The following is a 22101-nucleotide window of genomic DNA, read 5'->3' on the forward strand; positions in this document are numbered from 1 at the left end:
AGTTCCTAATTATTGATGAGATGAGCTGGGTATCAAACTTAATGTTAGCTTTGATTGATCTGAGGATGCAAGAGGTGCTGAGAATTGAGTATGATGCGATCTTTGGTGTTAAACACATCACAGTTTTTGGTGACCTTCTACTGTTGCAGGGATTCTGCTAAGGAACAGTACTATGCTTGGGACCATAGAACATCAGCAGTTAGGGACTGAGTCTCCATAACACCTCAGCCCCATGAGCCTGAGTCTGACTAGCTCTAGTGCCTCACTTGCCCTCCTACTCATACCCAGAGGAACAGGTGAATTGACACCCTAGAACACAACACTCCCGACCTTCTCAGGGATCGCAGTGACAGGACACTCCATTTCGCTCACACAATCGTACCTGTCCACAATAAGATATGAAAGAGACACAAAGGATTTTTTAAATGTTTATTTAAACTATTGTGCTCTTAAATGCAGTATACGTGCCACAATTTGAAAACAACTGGCTAGCAAAAAAAACATTAGCATTGTCAATAAACGGTGTATTATGAAAAGCCCTGTCATATTATTAGACTCCCCCTCCCCTTCTACAGAAGCAAATCTGAATATATAGCAAACTCTAGGTTTAGGAGCGGACTAAGTACATTAGCATATACAGATGAATGTATTAAATCTCAGATACAGCTGTGCTCTTCTCTTAGGAAATATTGGTCTCTCTCTGTTTGTTACAGTGATGTGGATACCTATATGACAAGGTTCACATGTTCATAAACAATAGCTGCATTTCTGTGTTGTGTCTATGTGCGAGTGCCTGACCAGAACACAATACCAGGGAACAATGTTGTTTGACTTTGTCTACTATTTAGAATAATTCCCAGGAAAGAACAGAATGAGATAAAAACAACTGCAGGTTATGTGTGAAAATATGATGTGACACAAAAGCAAACATGATATTGTAGTAACATGTGCAAATTTATTGTGGCCTGTATTGTGCACAGTGAGGCTAGCATAGGGGAAACTACAATAGACCCTGTGTGAAACACAGGACACTACAATAGACACCTGTCAAAGGTCAACCAGTTTTTAACAAATTGCTTCATAAAGATATAAAAAAAAGTAATTAGGAAGTATTGGAAACGTTAATATATGGTTGCATTTGCAGTACGCAGAGTTAACCAAAGATATGAGACAGGCTGCAGATGTAGAGTAGGGTAACATATTAAAAGATGTGAGAAAAGGAATATCTGGTGAAAAGTTACAAACAGATTGTGTGCCTAATGTCAACTTTAGTGTGCTCAGTTGAACTTTGAGGTGCTATATCATGAAGATGTAGAGTAGCTCTTGAAAGAGCCTTTTTCAAACTATTTTTATTTTTGTTGTTTGTTTATTTTTCAGGGGAAAAACCATGCATCTTTACTTTACTTTACTTCATTTGTGGATTTGTAGAGCGCAATCGAATCATCCCCGAGGGGATCTCTCGGCGCTTTGAGAAAAAGAGAATTGTTGGACGAGCGCATCTAAAAAAGCCATGTCTTTAGAAGTTTCTTGAAGCTAGTTAACTCATTACAAGCCCTAATGTTCTGTGCAGTTTATTCCAGTGACTGGCTGCCAGATAAGAAAAGGCCCTACCACCCATCCTTGCCCTGTGTATTCTCTGGGTACGCAAGAGGTTAGCATTGCTAGCTCTTAATTGTCGGGCAGGTTGATACCAGCTTATTTCTGAGGTATGCAGGGCCACTCCCTTGTAATGATCTGAAGACCACACAAAGCATCTTAAAGATGGCTCGTTTCTTAATCAGGGGCCAGTGTAGCTGGTTCAGCAGGGGGGCAGAAGGAGTCTGTGCCGGTTTGTTAAGGGCAAGACGGGCTGCTGTGTTCTGCATCACCTGGAGCCTTGATAGGATATCCTCCCTCGCCCCCACCAGCAGCGAGTTGCCATAGTCCACACGACTCACCTGGAGTGACTAGATAAGGGTTTTTCTCGCCGACAGAGGGACCCAGGGAAAGACCTTTCTGAGCATCCTCATTATGCCAAAACAGGTACCAGCCACTGTCTTGACCTGCTCCTCCATAGACAATTTATCATCTATCCGGATACCAAGGTTCTTGGCCCAACTCCTAGAGGGGGGAGCCTCACCCAGCTCGGCAGGCCACCATTCAGGAGACCAGATTGCTTCTGCCTTCCCAAACAGCAGGATCTCTGTTTTTGAGAAGTTGAGTTGTAAAAAAGTCCTCCTCATCCAGCTGGAAATGCTAGACATGCAGCTTCTAAATTTTAGTTGGGTTGGCATGATGTCCTCCTCAATGGGGAAAATTAGCTGCGTGTCGTCCGCATATGAGATGGTCGCAAAACCATGGACTCTGATGATATCGGCCATGGGACTCATGTATCCATTAAACAGGGTAGGACTCAGAACAGATCCCTGCAGAACGCCCCTGTCCACTCCTGTGGTCTGCGATACAAATGAGTCCAGCTGAATACTCTGGGTACGGCCCGATAGAAAACTTTATATCCACTTGAGAGCCCTGCCCTTCACCCCAATCCCCCCAATCTGACTAACAGCAGCTTATGCGAGATTGTGTCAAATGCTGCTGACAGATCAAGGAGGACTAGGATCTCTGGGGTTCCTCTATCCAGCGTCATCCTTATGGTGTCTGTCACCTCCAACAGTGCAGTGTCCGTGCTATGTGATGCACAGAAGCTGGACTGCGAGGGATCCAGAGGGTTATTTTGTTCCAGATAGAGGGATAGCTGTTGATTCACCAAAGTTTCCAGAACCTTCGAGCAGAAGGGAAGAAGCAAAATTGGCCTATATTTCTGCAGCTCAGTCGGGTCTGCTAGTGCTTTTTTTAAAAGTGGCTTTACACACGCGATTTTCCACTTGTTCGGAAATATGGCCGTCTCCAACGGGATGTTATATATTGTGGAAAGCGCATCTGCTAAGAACGGACTGAGTGTAGATATGTCCACCAGTGGTACAGGATCCAATGGCGATCCAGATTTTACCCGACTTAATAAGGAGCCTACTTGCTCTTTAGTTACGTATGGGAAGGAATCCAGCCCAGGGAAGGACTCTAAATCCTGCCGCGGGTCTCAGGGTAGACGTCCCTCACCCAATTCCTCTCCCGCCAGGTCGAAAGTCTGATAGATCAAATCGATCTTGTGGGTGAAATACCTGGCTAAGTTGTCACAAAGTTCCTGAGTGGAAGGAGGTGCCGCATTTTCCACCTTGGGATTTGTAAATTCCTTTAAGATCTTATATAATTCCTTAGAGGAATTTTTCGCCTCTGTGATGCGTACTCCCAAATGTACCCTTCTTGCTGCATTGCAGCTGTTAGGGTAGGCTCTTTGAGCCTTTCGGTATAGTAGTTAGTCTGAATCCCCCTTTGACTTCCTCCACCTCCTCTCCAGGGCCCTGCCTATGGACTTCTCCTTTCTAAGGGTGTCCGTATACCGGGGGCAGGAGCTGCCCTCTCCTGAATGGTTACCCTTTTAAGTGGAGCTACAACGTCCAGGGCTACCTGATTGCTCCCTCCAACCTTGCCCAGGCAGAGTTAGGGTCCGTGTCCAAATTAAATGCGGGATCATTGTAGACTTGGCTAAAGGCGGAGTGGGTTTCTCTCGACCACGGTCTGTGGAAGATCTGCTGCCCTAGTGCCTGTCCTACTGAAGGCACAGGTAGCACCGAGAATCTTAAAGCCATATGGTCAGTCCAACCAAGTACTTGAGGGGGCTCAAATGCCAATTCAGATATGTTAGAAAAAATGGCGTCTAGCGTATGGCCCGCCCTGTGAGTGGGGCTGGTAACTCTCAAGAGATTCCATGGCTGCTATTAAACTGGCGGAATCCGGATAGGAAACCAGCTCTAATTGATGGTTAAGATCTCCAATCAGTAAAAATGTGTTGGCGTTCAAGACATAAGGTGCTAGTCTGTCTAAAAATGCGGTACAGAACTCCTTTTTGCTACCCCTAGGAGGGTGATATATCAGAGCGCCTGTCCATTCAGTAGCCTGATCGCGCTCTATTCTAAATATTAAGAGCTCCAAATTGGGGGAAGATACCCTATCAAGTGTCCTCGTGTAATACGGGAGTCGGGTAGCAATATTTAGTCTCCCCACACGCTTACAAGGCCTGTCGAGCCTGGCGACTGAATAATCATCCGGGAAAGCCACTGCCAATACCCGGGTGACAGCATTGTGAAGCCATGTTTCGGTGAAGAGACATATATCAGGTTTCAACTCCTCTAATAAATTCCATGTCAACGTTGCGTGCTTAGGAATAAATCTGGCATTCAGATATAATCCTTGCATGTTAGTTCTCTGTCTATCCTGCCCTGTCCCACTTGGTTCCTCTAGGTTCTCATTCTGCAACCTCTGTCATGGCTGATTGCAATATGCAGAAGGATAGGGGTCGGGAAGGGGAGGTGGTTGTTTAACCAGAACCCATCCGCAGTTGGCGCAACTATCGTTTCTTGTAGCCCTATTGCCATCGGCTACTTGGACTTCATTGTTGTCCCCAATACATAATAGTGGATGCCTATATGCCAAGAGTGCTTCTCGTGTATAGGAGGTTCTTCTCCCAGAGGGCCTCTGCTGTAAAACTGGCCGCATCCCCTGGCAGCTGGCGGCGTCCCGGCGCAGACGGGCGCCAACGGGTGCACCAGCGGCACGTCCCCTGCACGCCCTCTCGAGAAGCGAGAGTTTTGGCGTGGGCGTGTTAGCAACTAGACCGCTAAACGCCTGCTAGTTACAGAGTAGAAAGACTTAAAAAGTGGCCTCTCTCCACTCAAACAATCACCTAATGTGATTGCGGTGGACCGGAGAGTACACTGGGTGCCTCAAAGAAATGTAAAAACAACAGTTTTAATACTTTAATGTCCCCTCCACAATGCGGTAAAGATGCAAATTATTAAAATACACACAGGCTTAGCAGCATTGCCCCAAATACCTTTCTCCTCGTGTGCGCCAGCTCGGGAAGCGAGATTTGTGGCGTGGGCCTGTTGGCGACTAGACCGCTCACCGCCTGCTAGTTACAGAGTAAAAAGACTTAAAAAGTGGCCTCTCTCCACTCAAACAATTGCCTAATGCGACTGCGGTGGACCAAAGAGTACACGGGGTGCCTCAAAGAAATGTAAAACAACAGTTCTAATATTTTAATGTCCCCTCCACAATGCGGTAAAGATGCAAATTATTAAAATACACACAGGCTTAGCAGCATTGCCCCAAATACCTTTCTCCTCATGGCATCCCCATTAAAAAGATAAGGGAAAATATTTTTGCATGGGTGGGCAATAATATTTTCCCACAAGGCTTTCCCATGCAGTTCACCTCATTTCTGATGCGAAAATTATGGTCCCACAGACCAGGTAGTATAAAACCTTTCTGAGGTACACAGGAGTGCAGTCTGCCTCCCTCGTCTGCACCAGAGGTTGAGGCAGCTTGAACACCCCTCTGCATCTCCCCATGCATCCTTTTTGGATGCATGGATAGCAAATGGTGCCACATGCGTGTGGTGCCAAATGAATACTGTTTTGAGTCCCTTGGGAGAACTCCTTGTCACAGTATTACTTGCATTGTCACCATGCACAGCTAATTACCCCCATATTAAATCACTCTTGATGTGTTCATTTACCTCATTGATAACATCACTGCAACATTTGAAATGACATCATTAATGACAAGACTGTCCATGGCGAGGGTGCAAGTTATGGTTACCGTAGGGAAAGAGTTATAGATACTAGAGATAAGTATAACCGGTAAATGTCAGTGTTTTTCATTAGTTTTGCCCGTTATGTTGTCACTGAAATTTTCATCTAACTATAAGTTACTTTAACTTTTGTTTTTTTCAGTGATTATATATTTACATTAAGGTACAAGCCTGTTAAGTTAAGTACAGTAAATCTAAACCTACCTATCTATACTTACCTCAACGATTTTAGTAGTCCAGAATATTTTCCTCTGATATTTATGTAGCACTATATTTTTCCCATGATACTGTGATATTTCACCCCATGGGGGTTTGCTAAGGAGGAATGCTCCCATCTAATTGTTATTTTCTCTTTGCGGTTTTCAGATTTCTTGGAGGCTCCGTCCATCTCTCTCATCCCCAGATATCCAGTGTACATCAGAGGGGAGTCTGTGAATATAACGTGTTCTGCTCCATCTCGTTACAAACCCAGTGGATTCAGGTATTTCAAGAAAGATGAAGGAAAGTCACATGAAGAGCCATCATGGGACAGAGGCTTTCAAGAGATATCTACTTCAAACCTAAATACTGAAGGATCGTACACGTGTGCATACTGGATAGAAACATCTATCAAAGTAATCAGTTCCAGAGAAAGTGGCGAAGTGTCGATATCTGTGAGAGGTGAGAGAAAAACAGTGTAAAGTGATCTTCAAAAACTGTGGCTATCAAGTCTATCTTACACAAAATGCGTCCCTAAGTGTACTGGCCTTTTTCAAACATTATTTCTAAGGACAGTGTTCTCTGGGACAATATTCGAGATAATTATTTGTTCCTAGGTTATAATCTTATGAGCATCAGGCTCAGACACGTTGCTTGATGGTTATCATTCTCCATCGAAATATTTAGCGAGATTCTATAGTTCGACACATTCCCCCAGATTCATCATGCTCATGTTTTGTGAGTCCTTAATAGCGATTTTTAAGGAATCGCTATTAAAGACTCGCAAAACGGGATGCATGTAGGAATCGCTAAATTTATTGCGATTTCTACTGCTTCCTTATTTGCGATTCGCTATGGGCCAGGCCCATAGGAATGAATGGGGAGTCATTCCTTATTTGCGATTAGCAATTAGCGAATCGCAAATAAGGAAGCGATTTCAAGGGTGCCAGGGTGTCCAAAGGGCACCCTGTAGCACCCCTGAAATGGTGATTTACACTGGTGTTGCGCACACACATGTCCAAAGGACATGTGTGTGTGTAACATACAACTTAGAAAAATGCACTAAAGTGCATTTTTCTAAGTTTTCGCTATTTACCACGAAGTCAGACTTCGCGGTAAATAGCGACCCCAGATTGCGAATTCGCAATTTTAAAATGGTTCATGAATTGCATTTAAGGAATCTCAAATTGAGATTCCTTAAATGCAATTATTCGCATTTTAGCGATTTCAAAATTTGCGATTTTTGCATTTGGGATGATGAATCCCAAATGCAAAAAAAGCGCTCGCAAAGGGCCAGATTCTCAGACTCTGGCCCTTTGCGAGCCGCTTTTGGCTTCATGAATCTGGCTGATTGTTCCCAATGGACAATATTGGTTCAGTAGTGCCGCGGGTGAAGGTCACTATATCACATGCCAATTACTACATCAACCTACAACTATAGGCCAGATTTGCTAATTTTTCATGCCATGCTGCATATCAATCAATCTGTAGCTCTGCGTTTGTGCAAGAGGGAAAACACAGCGCAAGCCATACCTACTAAGACCGACCTGCTGCTGGCGTTATTCCTTGCACTGACACTCAATTAGGGCTGCCTTGCATGATGCACAGCCCTGCACTGTGATGCGGAGGTGAGTGTATGCTGTCTAGGAGAGGATTTGTAGTCGAAGCACTCCCCTCCAGTGCAATTTCCTATGCCTAAACAAACTCAGACGGATCCCATGCATTGGATGTGTGCTGTGCATTGCTGCACACATGAAATGTGTGGGAGGTTTTGAGGACAGAACACACTTCCCCTCGTTAACGCCTGGTTCAAGGAGGTGAAGGTGACTGTGTATGTAGATATGCTTAGACTTACTATTATAGATATGCTTAGACTTACTATTCCTAAATACATATCTATTTACCCTGAAACATATATAAATAAAGTCAAAGTACTTACGTGTGAAGTTAAGTGTAGTACGACTGTATTCACCTACATATAGGTACGTTTTAAATATTTTGGAGCCACTAATAAATCCATAACGTTTTTGTAGAGAGAAATTCCATACAAGAAACTGCGTTAGAATTGGGTTTTGTTTTTAGGAACGGTCACTATAGAACAGCCACAAACTATTGGTGATTTGCTTTAATTTCATTCAAACATATCACTGTTTTAATAAATAGCATCTTCGAAGTGTCAGTAGTGCGTAGCTGTGACTGAAGCAAGGTCACCTTTGCCCTATCTGCGAAAGTCTTTTGTAGTGTATGATACCACCCCCCATATTTTTTCTTTATAGGCTCTTTGATTATTATCATATTCTATGTACATCTATTAGAAGGTCCTGTTATGGTCTCTTGTTATGGATTGCTTCTTACTGTCTGTTTTACTGTTATTAAGATTATCCCCCAGCTTCGTCCATCTCTCTCATTCCCTACTATCCAATGCACGTCAAAGGGGAATCTGTAAATATAAAATGAACTTCCCAGCGTGTTCCATAACCAAAGGATTCAGGAATTTCAAGAAGTGAGGTGGATTATCTACTGAAATAAAATAACAGTGTGGAGACAGCCACAAGATCTCAACTTCACATCCAGAAGGTCCTGGAACTTATATGTGCTCTTTCTGGATAAAAACATCTGGAAGACCAATAAATGTATTGAAAAGTGAGACAATCTCAATATCTGTGACAGGTAACAAAAACAGTCTAGTGATCTGCAAGCAATCATGAATAACAAGTTTTTCCCCTAGGCATTCATACAAGTGTCACTAGCACTCCATGGTTAACAAATGTTACCCAAGATCCTTTCTTTGCTTTGATATCCCCTCACCCAAAGGGATGTGCACCTCAGATGTCTTCTTGTGAGTAACATTACCAGTCTTTTCCTTTCTACTTCATGGTCTTGGACGTGTGATGAACACCCTTAGTTCAGCTGCTATCTTTGAACTTTTTCAGATGCTCACCAGAATCTTCCATCCTTCTGACCAACCATCTCTGAATATCCAGTATCTCTCAGATGGGAATCTCGAGGACTGATTCTCAATAGCCTTTCAATCAAAAGTCAGAGCTAAACTTAAAAGAACTCCTCAAAGAAACGTTTAACTTGAGCCACAAAGAAAATTTCTGAATGGTTAAATTAATCTACTTAATAAAGTAATTCTCTTTTAATATTGTAGTAAACTGTGCATTCTTTTTGACTCCTGAAACATCAAAAAAAGTAATTGGACTGCAAACCCATAATGCAATTTCTTTACCGTAAAACAAAAGTTAATTGATTGACATGTAAAATGAGCTAACATCAATTGTAATCTGCTTATACAGAATTAATTGACAGTTACAATAAGAATATATAAAATATTTATATTTTTAATGAAAAAAATAACACTCATTTATGTGCTGCTGAGAAGGTTCCGAGGTGTCAATATTTGTTAGTCCAGATATAGCCTCAGTTGCGAGGGTGCTCTCAATTGCCTCATCAATTTCTGGTGTTGGTGGCAGGGCAGAATGTCCTCCTCCAGTGTAAGGAGGTTCCTTGCTCCTACAGGCCAGCTTTACCCACAATATGTTTCCTTTTTTTGCTACTGCTCCATATGCTCGTTTTGGTGGCTTCATGGACAGTTAGGGAGGCTTTACCAAAACATTGTCATTGTTTGCTAAACACTCCTCTACCAGTATTAGAATCTCATCATCAGAGTCGTCTGCCTGTCCATCTTTGTTTAATTATTTTGACAATAAGATGCAGCAAGTAGTCCAAATAGGTCCTCAATGCAAGCTCATGTGCTTTCGAATGGAAGTGCAACAATGTATTTTCTGATTGTGATGTCATCAGTATGTGTCTGGGGCTTTTTTTTACTATTTGCGAATGCATACAAATTGCTATTAGCGATTAGGAATCTTTAGGAAATTTTTAAGAAACTGCTATTAGGCACCTGCATGCAATAGTACATTACTGAATTGTAAATTGCGATTTCCTAGGAATCACAAATTTTAATTTGGTAAAACACCCAAGAGTGCATCTGACCCCACATCACAATCCCACCCAGCAAATTGTCTGTTGCGGGAAGCAGTGTGGAACCTGTAAGGAGTCTGTAGACCCTCCAAGATAGTGCGGAGGTTTATGAGTGTGATTTATTGCTCAGCTTACCACAAGTTCCAATCAAAATCACATAGCTTTAGAGGTTAATATGGCTGCTTCCCAGATCTACCTGTAATCTACATGGCTCAGTGCTTGAATGTGTCTGCTGCTTGAATGTGTCTGCTGCAGGTCACTATTTGTAGATTTCAGGGGGGGGGGAAGTATCTATATTGGGAAATTAGTCCTTGTTGGAAGAGACGTGATCAAACGCTCAACCACGTTGAAGTTTTAGAGTTATTTAGGCCAGTTTCAACAAATTACCCCAACTTTTGACATTCTCTGGTATTTGGTACCCTGTGATACTTAACATGTAACTGTCCAAGCTGTAGTTGCCTATAGAAAGGTAAAAAATTCTGTCTTGGATAATGCTCACCAACTTGTTAGTAAAATGTTGCACACACATATGGAATACTTGGCCCTATTGTAAATAACGTCCCTAGTAGTAACGTAGGATCTCTAAGTAATGGTCTGGCAGCAGACCTAATCTTAACAATATATCAGAATAAATGGTTTGCTCAGGGAAACTTTGAGAAAAGGAGGAACATGATAAGTAAGCCAAAATGTAATGGATATAATAGAGAAATAAGTAATTACAGACAACATTTGGTGAACCAAAAATATTTAGGTGCACTTCTTATTCAAATACAAAATCAAACACAGTGATAAAGTGATGATGTACTGAAAAATGTGTACAATTCATGGGTAATAATAATGTTGGACACGGAAAATGCTTTCAACAGAGTTCAGTGGAATGTCCTTTTCATATTCTTGAAAAAATTTGCTGTGCCATCTAAATTCTATCAGGTACAGCAAAATCTGCATTATAATTCTAGAGCATCTATAATTGTTAATGGAACTATGGCAGGCTCCATCTCAATTAGCCGGGGAACTCGCCAAGGCTGCCCCCTTTCCCCAGTGCTATTCTCACTATTCATTGAGCCCTTGAAGTGAACTATTAGGCAGGACTTTAACATTAACGCTCCTGACCTAGAATCTGCAAAACCTAAGCTAGTTGGGGAAGACATGGCTTTATATCTAGTAGCAGATTCGGATAATCTATCCTGTTCAAACATCTTTTAGTACTTTGTTTGCCACCGTCAAACCGGCATGGTTAAGGAGGAATCACCTGTTTACGATCCACAGGGCCTATTTAACCGACTTAAGGCTGTCGATGATGTCGGATAAGCACCCAGTTAGTTGTAAGAAATGCGGCTTGGAGAAAGCCTCCAATCTACACATGTTTAAGGAGTGCCCGGCCATTGTAGACTTTTGGGAAAAAGTGGGCAAAACTATCTCAGATATCCTAGGCCTCCAAATTCAAATAAGCCTCTCCCTGACAATGTATGTGATATCCAGGGATGTGACGGGCCCAGCAAGGTCTTTCCTCTTCTACGCTGTGCTGTTGGCCAGGAGGGAAATATGCAAAAAGTGGGTAGGTTGTTCACTTCCATTGTATGCTGAGTGGTTGTCTTTGGTTTTCTCAATATTCAAACTGGATAGGAGTGGTCTCCAGAGTAGGAGGAAGAAAGCATTTTCGGGTCGTCTATTGAAATGTTCATATGCTGAGCTAAGAAATAAAAAATAAAAAAATCCCTTATAACGAATATGGGTCCTATGATTATGCCTCTCTGGATCTCTCCAGACTCTTTTGGGCACTCTCTATTCCTCCATTGCCAACATCAACAGTCGCCTGTGTTATCTGGACTTTATTGGAGAGTGACTGTGCCCTTTCTTTTGGGACTGTGCCATCCTAGTACACAGACGTACCGGCAGGTGGGCGTTTTTCCACAAGTTTTTGCCTCCCCAATAACGTATAAGGTACTGGCGGCCAGTTTGCTCACTGTGGTCTAAGGTGAATGAAAACAAAAAAACAACATTAGCATCCTCAACGTAGGCACATTATTCAACAACAACTGCCATAAGATATTTGGGGATATTCGTGACCACTAGATTGCAAGACTTATTTGCAATAAATTTCAAATCCACATTATATAAAATGGGTAAGCTTTTTCAACAATGGCAAAGTCTTCCTATATCAATTATGGGGGGAGTGCCATTTATTAAGAAAATAGCATTCTTCCACTTTTTTGATTTTTATTTTACACCATAATGATCAAGGTCCCTCAGTTTTGCTTTGATGCTATTAGTTCAGAAGTTAGACAATTTATATGGCAAAGGAATAAACCGAGATTAAGAATACAAGCGTTACAGTAGGATGTGGAAGAAGGAGGCATTGCCCTCCCCAATTTCAGAATGTATTGCCAGGTGTCACTTCTTTATTGGCTAAATTATAATAATTCCGGAGAGTTACAGGCAGCCAATTTCTTTTTTAAATAAAAAGCTTTAGGAATCTGATATCAGTCTCTCGCCATTCTTACGAAACCTAAGTTACCTAAAGGATCAAGATAAAAGATTCCTCGGACCATAATGATTTGATTTCCGAAAATCTGGGGATTATATGGCATCCCCTGGCTTCATCCACAGTTATGTATTACACTGGGGCTACTGTGGTATCAGCAGATTTGCCTTCAGTGGTCCAGTCTAGGGTTTTATGTATTACAAGATTTCTTTAGAAAAGAAAATGTTTTATTGTGGTAGGAAATAGTAGTCCGGAACATCAATATGAATATGCATCTTTCCCTTAGCTATATCCAGAATAATCAGTTTTGCTTAGGAATAACACGCGGAGAAGAAACTAATAGAACGCATCTTGGGAAAGCCCACTTGGTGCTAAGAACTGAAAGACTGGGAAACTGGTTTAGACTACTTAAATCTGCAGATAATAAGCAGGAGTTCGTAGATCATCTAGAGAAAATGTAAACGTCCATGGGCTGCCATTTTAATATTCAATAGTGGCAGCAGGGGCGGCCTTAGGCATGTGCAAGCTGTGCACCTGCACAGGGCCACCAAACCCCAGGGGCCACCAAGCTAATATATATCCTTAATATAATAATCCTCTGAGGATGGATACATATATGCGTGGCGGCCCCTGGCAGGGATTTGGCGGCCTCCGGCTCTGTTCCACTTCCAAACACCGTGACCCCTCCCCCTCTTCACTGGCCTCCCGCTCCGCCCCGCCTGGACCCCCTCTTCCGGGGCCCCCTACCTACGCTCCCTGCCCAGGGCCGCCATGAGCCTAAGCCGCCCCTGGTGGCAGGGATATACTAAATTGAGTTATAAGGCTGTAAGAGCAGCTAATCTAAGGAGAATAGCTTTATTTATTAAATATATGGGGCCTTATTTATGAAGGCCTTGCGCCGCCGGTGCGTCACTTTTTTCTATGTTAAAAGTGACGCACCGGCGGAGCAAGGCCTTCATAAATAAGGCCCATGATCTATTACACCCTTGCCAGACTCCATTAAATGTATCCTAGTGTGGATCCCAAATGCTTCAGATGCAGACAAGCAAACAGAGACTGGCTACATGCTGGTTTTACATGAAGCCATTTATTGAATTTTTGCTGGAATATTTTCTTAGAAATTGGTATAAAATGATCAATCAATTCCCCTTCAGAAGCTTCATTCGCTGTCTTTGGCAGAGCAGAAACAGCAGAAGAGTTAACTATTGGGGATCGCCAATTTATTTTTATTGCTACTTTAGTGGCAAAATGGTTAATTCGTTAATTCTAGCCAATTCTAGCCAATTGGAAATCAAGGATGATCCCGACAGTTTCCCAAAGGCTCGCTAAAATGCAAAGAGTTTTTATTCTGGAAACTATCCATGCAAAAAGGGTAGGATCTTCAGTGAAATTAAATAAAATATGGAAAAACTGGAGTTGAGTATTAAAAAAAGGAGATAACCAATGATATATGCATACATTTTGAGAAGCTTTTTAATATCGAGAGATAACTGTGATACCATTTTAAAGACAATGACTCTTACGGTATTGAGAAGCACTTTACTGTCAAAGAAGAATCAGCGTGCACTTTACAAATAATCACTCCTTTCAATGGGCTATTGAATCTTCTTGATGAATTTATTTTTAAAATGAGATAAAATGAATTGGATGATTGGTAATGAATTTTAGAAGGAATTTATAACACTGTTTTTGTATTGTCCTTTTCTCTTTTCGAAAAGCTGGAATATGATATGTTTGTAATTTATTCCTTTTGGTGCTGTATCAAAATAATTTTTTTAATGAAAACAACATTTGTTGAAAAGGCTTGTTTGCTAAAGGAATATGACGGGTAAAATCAAAACTAGAGATTCCCAGCTACTTGCCCATCCAAACAGATCCGCTCAGAACCACCTGGAACTTCCTCTAATAGTACCCCAAAACCTACAAAGTAACTCCTTCCATAGGCCTCAATGCAGGCAATTTCCCATTTAAAAACTAGGCCCAAAACCGCCCTTCCTGTAGATCGATTTCCTCCCAAAAAACACCGGCACAGTAATGGGCACTATGCCGCTGCCCGCGTCCCCCACAGGGGGACATCAGCAGGGCAGCCCCCTTAGTGCCCATTAGTCGGAGCGCCCCCCCCAGTCCTCGTAGAGGGGGGAGGCTCGAGCAGTTCACTAGCCTCTCCCCTGGCGGGGTGCACCAGTGCATCCGGGGGAGGGCACATTTGGTGGCGGGCTGGGTATTTAGGGCCCTGCCGCCCAGTACTCGACCTCTTTGTCGGTCGTTCTGCCCTGCCTACCGCGCTGCACCCACCCTATCCTCATACCCAGCAGCGTGGCAGGCAGCATGCAACTTGAATGTTTTAATGTTTCTTTTGTGTTGCAGGCGGAGTTACAGGGCAATCTGGGGGCAGACGGGTACAGTAAGGGTACCTCTGCGGCAGACTGGTACAGTAAGGGTACCTCTGCCTGGCACAGTAAGGGTGCCTGAGCCAAAGACATGGAGCTGCAGGGAGGTTCCGGGAAAACCGCAACAGTGCCCCGTTAGTCCTTCGGACGGTTGGGGGGCCTGACCAACCAGGGATGTGCCATACCACGCTCCGCCCTGAAAGGGGTAGGAGTATAAGACATGATCACGTGATCCGGAAGGGGATCTGCAAAGTTGCTGCACTGTCCGGGCATCAACCCACCGTGCCGGCTGGCTCATAAGGCGGGCGGGCAGCGAGGGGCTGCCTGCCCTGGATCGCCCGTAAGATAACCCACTAAAACGTCATACTGTTTTATGAAAATAAACCTGCAGCAGTTCTTTACCCATAAACAATGTGTCCGGTGTAATCATTATATAGGCAAATGTAAAATGTGCAGGAGGGAGCGGATGACGGTGTGGGCACTATGAAACTAAAATGGGCCCTGAGCCCTAGACTCCGGAAACCCTAACTCACACCAACCCTAAATTCCAGCCAAATGTGCCAACTCCAATATGCACGAAACTAAAAGGGGCCTTGAGCCCGAGAACCCGGGAACCCTACCCCACACCAACCCCATGTCCTAAAATCTACCCCCACCCTAAAACCTCCCCCTATAAACTACTCCCCTCCCCAAACGCGTCCCCAGCTCCTCTTACCTCTGTGTGTCGAGCCTTCTGTCCCGACGCTTCCTGTTCCTCGCGCCGCCCATCCATGCATCTAGACCTCGCATTGCCTTAACCACGCATATGGTTAAGGCAAGCGCGGTAGCACTTGCATTGTTGACACATGCGTGGATCTGCTCTTGTTGTTCCGACTGTTTCCCACAATGCACATCTTGTGGCCATAGTACAGACTGGATACAAACATGCTGTGGGGACAGAGCTGTCAAGAGTCAGCAAGGTAGGGGTAACGCCTTAAGTCAGTCATAATGAACAAAGTGCATGGTGGGATTTTTAAGCTTGTACTTAACTTAAGATAATAAAAAGTAGAATTATAAATCACAGAATGCAAACTGTTTTTGCAGATATACCCAGGACTGACACACAGTGTCACATGAAATGACGCCCCTTGCAAGCCAGTAGGCAACAAATAGACCAGGCCTGGGACAAAAAGGAAAAACAGCCTGCCCGAGAAAACATTTTTTTGTCAAAGAAAGAGATTAGCCAGAGTCGCAAATCCTAAACCTGATTCAATGCAAGTATTACAGAGAGAATGGGCAGCCATAAACAAGGACTGGACACCAGTGGATAAGCAAATGGAAATCACTCCTCATTGCCACCCTGAATTCAAATGAGATAATAGTCTGCTCAGTGCAAAAACACAAATATGTGTGTTTTTGAGCCCCTCAGTTGAGTGAGTGTACCAGAGCCAGTATTACCAATTTACTCCGTGCCTTCAGGGACACTAACTTTTAGGCAGGATTTTCCGTGAACAACCTATTGCATTTTGGGACGTAGTCCTGGTTCATGTCAACTAGATCTTTTGGACTCACACACCTACAAATATTTACTGAATAATGTTAATAAATACCAAAACAGAAATATGGTTTCCCTGATGGTTTGGTTTATTAATAATAAACTGCGATTACTTAAAATCTTTACAGTATAAAATACAACGGACTACAATAAAATACAAAGAAATACCCCCCCTTCCCCCCCCCCCCCCCCCGTCCGCACACAACTCCAAGTTGGGAGGTTACGGGGGAGCTCTGAACCCATCCCAGTTGGAACTTGCAGCAATTATACTTGTGGGGCACAAGATGCAAAACATATAATTCCACACCCAGCAATCGCAACAGGTGTGCACTAGTGGCTTTACACACAGGCTGACAGTTTGTGGCCCCCACCTGTCACCTCACAGCGCTTCTGGGTGCTTGTGCTTCTAGTGCGGTCCTATTAAACAGTAATATCCGGAGTCCACGATTATTTATATTTGGTGGGGCCAGGGAGGCTTGAAAGTACATTGCTTAGTAATGCCTTTCCAAATCAGGAGAAACTGCAGCAGTTACATGTAGAAGTGTGCATTTTCCCTGCAATGCAGACTCAAGCAGCTGCAGTTTTTGAAGGCGAAATAAAAACCTACGACCATTGTGGAGATTAAACTCTGTTTGATTGATCTGCATAAAACTTTTTTTTATTCATAAATTCATGCAATTTAGCTCCTTCTTGAAAAGTTCTGTGCCAATCTGTGAAGCTGGGACAGTCCCAAAAGTACGACATTACATGTTAATTCCCGTAGGAAACTTTGTTCTCCACTACAGAAAAAATGGCTGAACATAATTACACCAAATTTGGGAGAACTTGGTTAGACTTTTACTCAGAAAGTGTGCTTTTTTGAGATTTTAATGTAAATCCGTTCAGCTATTTTTGATAAATTAGTTTAAAAAGTGGGCGTGTTTGAGGCATGTAGTGGTTACCCTAATAAAAAGTTATGTACATCTGCATGGTTGGTGCCACAGGAGTTCCGCAGGACTCTTGCAATGTCAAAAATTTAAACAATAGGTCATTCTGATTGGCTGAGGGAGTTTTGCTGGTACCACGGCACTGAATGAGTTGATTTGCTGGCTGCAACGATGAAAAAATGTTGCGGCCTCCATTCCAAAAGGCCATTTAAATGGGCAGGGTGGTACACCCTGACCACCAGCTCCATGTGTGAGGGTCCCTAAGGGATGCCTCCCTTAAGTACAATTAAAAAAAAAAATTACCTCCGGTCACCGGTATTGCAGTACCAACAAGTGGTACCTCTACCATGCATAGCTTGCAGAAATAGTGCCAGTGTACTCACTTACTTTTTGGGAAAAAAACACTAAGGGACTCACAGAACCTCTGATTGTGCCAAATATATATTTGAATGTCTCCGCCAAAAACAATATGTTGGGAGTACTTTCTTTCCGATGAGATAGCGCATAAAGGAACATTTACAAGCCATTAGAGACACCACATACTCAGTTTCACGACATTCTGGGATGTCCACATTGGGAACACAAAATGGATGAACTTTTTCATGATGGACAGAAACAAAAATATGTGGTGGTCACCAATTTTCAGAATTTATGAAGATTAGAATTCATCATTCCATCGTATCTCACGGTCTTTATCTAACAGGAATTATCAGTACATTTGAGATATGAGTTTCGGAGCAACTTTTCTTGTTTTAAAATATGGAGTAATTTCCTTTTTAATATTTCTGCACTATCACAATATTGTGATGACATTGCGTTTCATAAATATGTATTTTTATTTTTATCACCAAACATGAGCACGAGATGGACATTCTCTTTAATAAATTAATGAAAATTACTTGATTTCCGAAATACAGCTGTAGTTAAATAGAGATATATGCTACTGGAGATGTATACTTATGGCAGTTTGATGACCACAATTGGGGTATACAATAAGCAAGATCTCTAAGATATGATTCATGGTTTAGGAAAATATAGTGGCATGAAAGTATGTTCCTTCTGTATTCGCAATAGCATATGAATTGATGATCACAGAGATGAAATATAGATTTGCTCCATAAGTTTCCCAGTTTGGCTCTATAAGGATCATTTATAAGCAACAAAACATAAATGAATTGGGGGTATTTTACATCATTACATTATATGAAAGATTCATGATCATAAAGATGTTCTTGCCTACTCGAGCTTTATGCTTATATCTTGTGGGGTCAAAGCATAAAAACATATGTACAACAATACTCTCAAACAAGTGTACATGCCCATTGAAGATAAGAGGGATTTAAATGAATTAATATTGAAATCCTCTCAAAATGGCAGATACGAAAGTGCGAATGTCTGACTATCTTGATAGACAGTCGGTATGCGATAACTTATGCATTACATCTCTTCCGTAGCAATGTGAAAAAGTATCCTACATGTGAAAATAGTTTCTATGTATTTCTTTCTTCCGTGTGCGATCTTTTCATTTTACTTATCGAAATGAAAAACGTCTACAATGTAAGGAGATGTGGAGCTATACACACATATATGTATGTATACGTATATGTATACGTATTTGTGTCTGTGTGTGTGTATAAATATATATATATATATTCACTGAAAAAACCATAGGTTTCAGCCACGTTATAGTTAGGAATTAGCATTTAAAAAACCTTGGAAATTCACTGAACAAAACATAGGTTTCACACATGTTAGAGTTAGCTGGTCTTTTCACTCATACAAAACCATTGAAATTCCCTCGTTATAGTTAGTTCAGCTAACTATAACTCACGCGCCCGCAATGCACTGCTGATGACGTCACCTATTACATCACTCATGACATCACTGATGACATCTCAAATGACATCACTGATGACATCATCCAGTGAATGTGTTTCTTTCTGAAAAATAAATATTTTTTATATATGTATATCTAAAGGTCGACGGAAGAAAACATGGGTAAATAAGTGTCTAAATGGATGTTTTATTTGTAAAATTGATTGTATAACTGACTTATTACGTGTATCTTAGTGAATACATGTATTAACGAGTAATGCTTAAATATATAAATATCTGTATCAGTGTCTCACTTTGTGTATAAGTGGCTGCATGGGTTGGTGAGTAGCTACATGAGTGTGTATATGGGTTATTAGTTTGTTTTTTGAGCATCAGTATGAGTTTCTGTATCGCTCGGTGGGGGATATTACTTAGCGTATAGATGCATGAATGAGTGACTCACTGTTTGTATGTTTTTTGAAGTCAGCATGTGTGCAGGACTGTATGGGTGCATGAGTGTGTGTATGGGTGTGTTAGTGAGTGAATGATTGTCTCAATAGTGTCTTTATGAGTAAGTACATATGTTTTAAACTAGTATATGTGAGTATTGATGTATATTAGTGAGTATATGTGAGAGTGAGAGATTGGAAGAGTTCCTGTATAAATAAGTATGTGTTTCTATAAGTGATTGTTTACGAGAGTAAGTATGTGTACGTTTCTGTAGAAGTAAGTCTAGTGGTGTGTGTATAGCTGTATGCAAGTAAATGGATGTTTGATAGTTTATTTGCATGTGTGAGTATGTGTGTGAGTAACTCTATGGATGAGTATCGGTGTGTAACAGGATGTATAGGTGTATGAGTACATATGATGAGTGAGTGCATGTATTAGTGACTATATAGAACTGTTGGTGAATAAGTGGATGTGTATGTAGATTTTGGAATTACTGAATAGGTTGTTGTAACTGGTATTGGTATCTCCATTGTTTTGAACATTTTAGTTTCTATTTTTGAATGTGTGTATCAAAGGTTATATTACGCTGAGAGGAGGTCTGCCACTCTTTCACAAGGATGATGTCATCAGTGATGCCATCAGTGATGTCATTTGAGATGTCATCAGTGATGTCATCAGTGATGTCACTGACCATGTCATGAGTGATGTAATATGTGACGTCATCAGCAGTGTATTGCGGGCGCGCGAGTTATAGTTAGCTGAACTAACTATAACGGGGGAATTTCAATGGTTTTGTATGAGTGAAATGTCCAGATAACTATAACGTGTGAAAGCTATGTTTTTTTCTGTGAATTTCTAAGGTTTTTTAAATGCTAATTCCTAACTATAACGTGGCTGAAACCTATGGTTTTTTCAGTGAATGTCTAAGGTTTTTTAAATGCTAATTCCTAACTTTAACCTGGCTGAAACCTATGGTTTTTTCAGTGAATTTCAAAGGTTTTGGAAATGATAATTTTTAAATGTATTAATTGTTATATTTTTTTTATACTGATTTACTACATTGTTTTAAAGTATTTATTTTTAGATATTTTATTTTTTAAATTACATTACATATTTTTAATATAAATTGAAAAAAAATGTTTTTGAAAATATTGAAATTGTAATATTTTTATTTTTAATTTTTATTTTTTTAATTTATATATATTTTATATAGGAGGCAATGATATCCTATGGAAGGAAATTCAAGTTACTGGTAAGTACGGTTAAAATTACTTCTCAGGAACAGTAGTGAGCTGAAAGATGCAGCACTGAGGTCTCTCCTGATAACAGGTGAGTAAATCGGAATTCGTAGTTCGACTGATTTTAGAGGAATTTTTTTAAGTTTCAAAGCTCCACACTTAGAGGAATTTCCAAGTGAAACCTGTCAATGTTAGCCTATGGAAGGAAATTCAAGTTACTGTAAGTATGGTTAGAATTACTTTTCAGGGTCAGTAGTGGGCTGAAAGATCAATCAATCAATCAATCATTGCATTTATAGAGCGCACTACTCACCCAGAGAGTCTCAAGGCGCTTGGGGGGGTGGGGGGGCCGCTACTGCTCGAACAGCCAGGTCTTGAGCTTCTTCCTGAAGGAGAGGTGATCTTGGGTCAGGCGGGGGTCGGTAGGGAGGGTGTTCCAGGTCTTGGCGGCCAGGTAGGAGAAGGACCTTCCTCTTGTTGTCGCTCTTCGGATGTGGGGGACGGCGGCGAGGGCGTGGTTGGTCGATCGGAGGTGGCGTTTGGGAGCGTAGAAGTTGAGGCGGTTGTTGAGGTAGCTCGGGCCTTGGTCGTGTAGGGCTTTGTGTGCGTGGGTGAGGAGACGGAAGGTGATTCTTTTGTTGACGGGGAGCCAGTGCAGGTCTCTCAGGTGTCCGGAGATGTGGCTGCGTCGGGGGATGTCGAGGATGAGTCTGGCTGAGGCGTTCTGGATCTGCTGGAGTCTTTTCTGGAGCTTGGCGGTGGTTCTGGCGTAGACGGCGTCGCCGTAGTCCAGTCGGCTGGTGACGAGGGCCTGGGTGACCATCTTCCTGGTCTCGGTGGGGATCCACCGGAAAATCTTTCGTAGCATGCGCAGGATGTTGAAACAGGACGCGGAGACGGCGTTGACTTGTCTGGTCATGGAGAGGGAGGAGTCCAGGATGAAGCCCAGGTTGCGTGCGTGGTCTGTCGGTTTGGGTGCGGTGCCCAGGGCGGGGGGCCACCAGGAGTCGTCCCAGGCGGAGGGCGAGGAGCCCAGGATGAGGACTTCCGTCTTGTCTGAGTTCAGTTTCAGGCGGCTGGTCGTCATCCACTCGGCTACATCTTTCATCCCTTCGTGGAGGTTGGTTCTGGCGGCGGCGGGGTCGTTGGTCAGGGAGAGGATCAGCTGGGTGTCGTCGGCATAGGAGATGATGTTGAGGTTGTGCTGGCGTGCGATGGCCGCCAGGGGGCTCATGTAGACGTTGAAGAGGGTGGGGCTGAGCGAGGAGCCCTGAGGAACGCCGCAGATGACTTCAGTGGCTGCCGATGTGAACGGTGGTAGGCGGACTCTCTGTGTCCTTCCAGCGAGGAAGGAGATGATCCACTCCAGTGCCTTCTCCTGGATTCCAA

General features: G+C 42.5%; 1 protein-coding gene across 3 annotated transcripts in view; it reads left to right on the plus strand.

Moving 5' to 3' along the window:
* The window catches only part of LOC144753746 (immunoglobulin superfamily member 1-like), a 752980-nt gene that overhangs the window by 310833 nt on the left and 420046 nt on the right, over positions 1 to 22101 (plus strand). For all 3 annotated transcript variants that reach the window (XM_078641329.1, XM_078641330.1, XM_078641327.1), the window contains one exon: positions 6056 to 6349. In XM_078641329.1, coding sequence (XP_078497455.1) covers positions 6056 to 6349 — 294 coding nt within the window. The remainder of the gene's footprint in view (positions 1 to 6055; positions 6350 to 22101) is intronic.

This window comes from Lissotriton helveticus, chromosome 5_1 (assembly GCF_964261635.1).
Source record: "Lissotriton helveticus chromosome 5_1, aLisHel1.1, whole genome shotgun sequence".
NCBI lineage: Eukaryota > Metazoa > Chordata > Amphibia > Caudata > Salamandridae > Lissotriton > Lissotriton helveticus.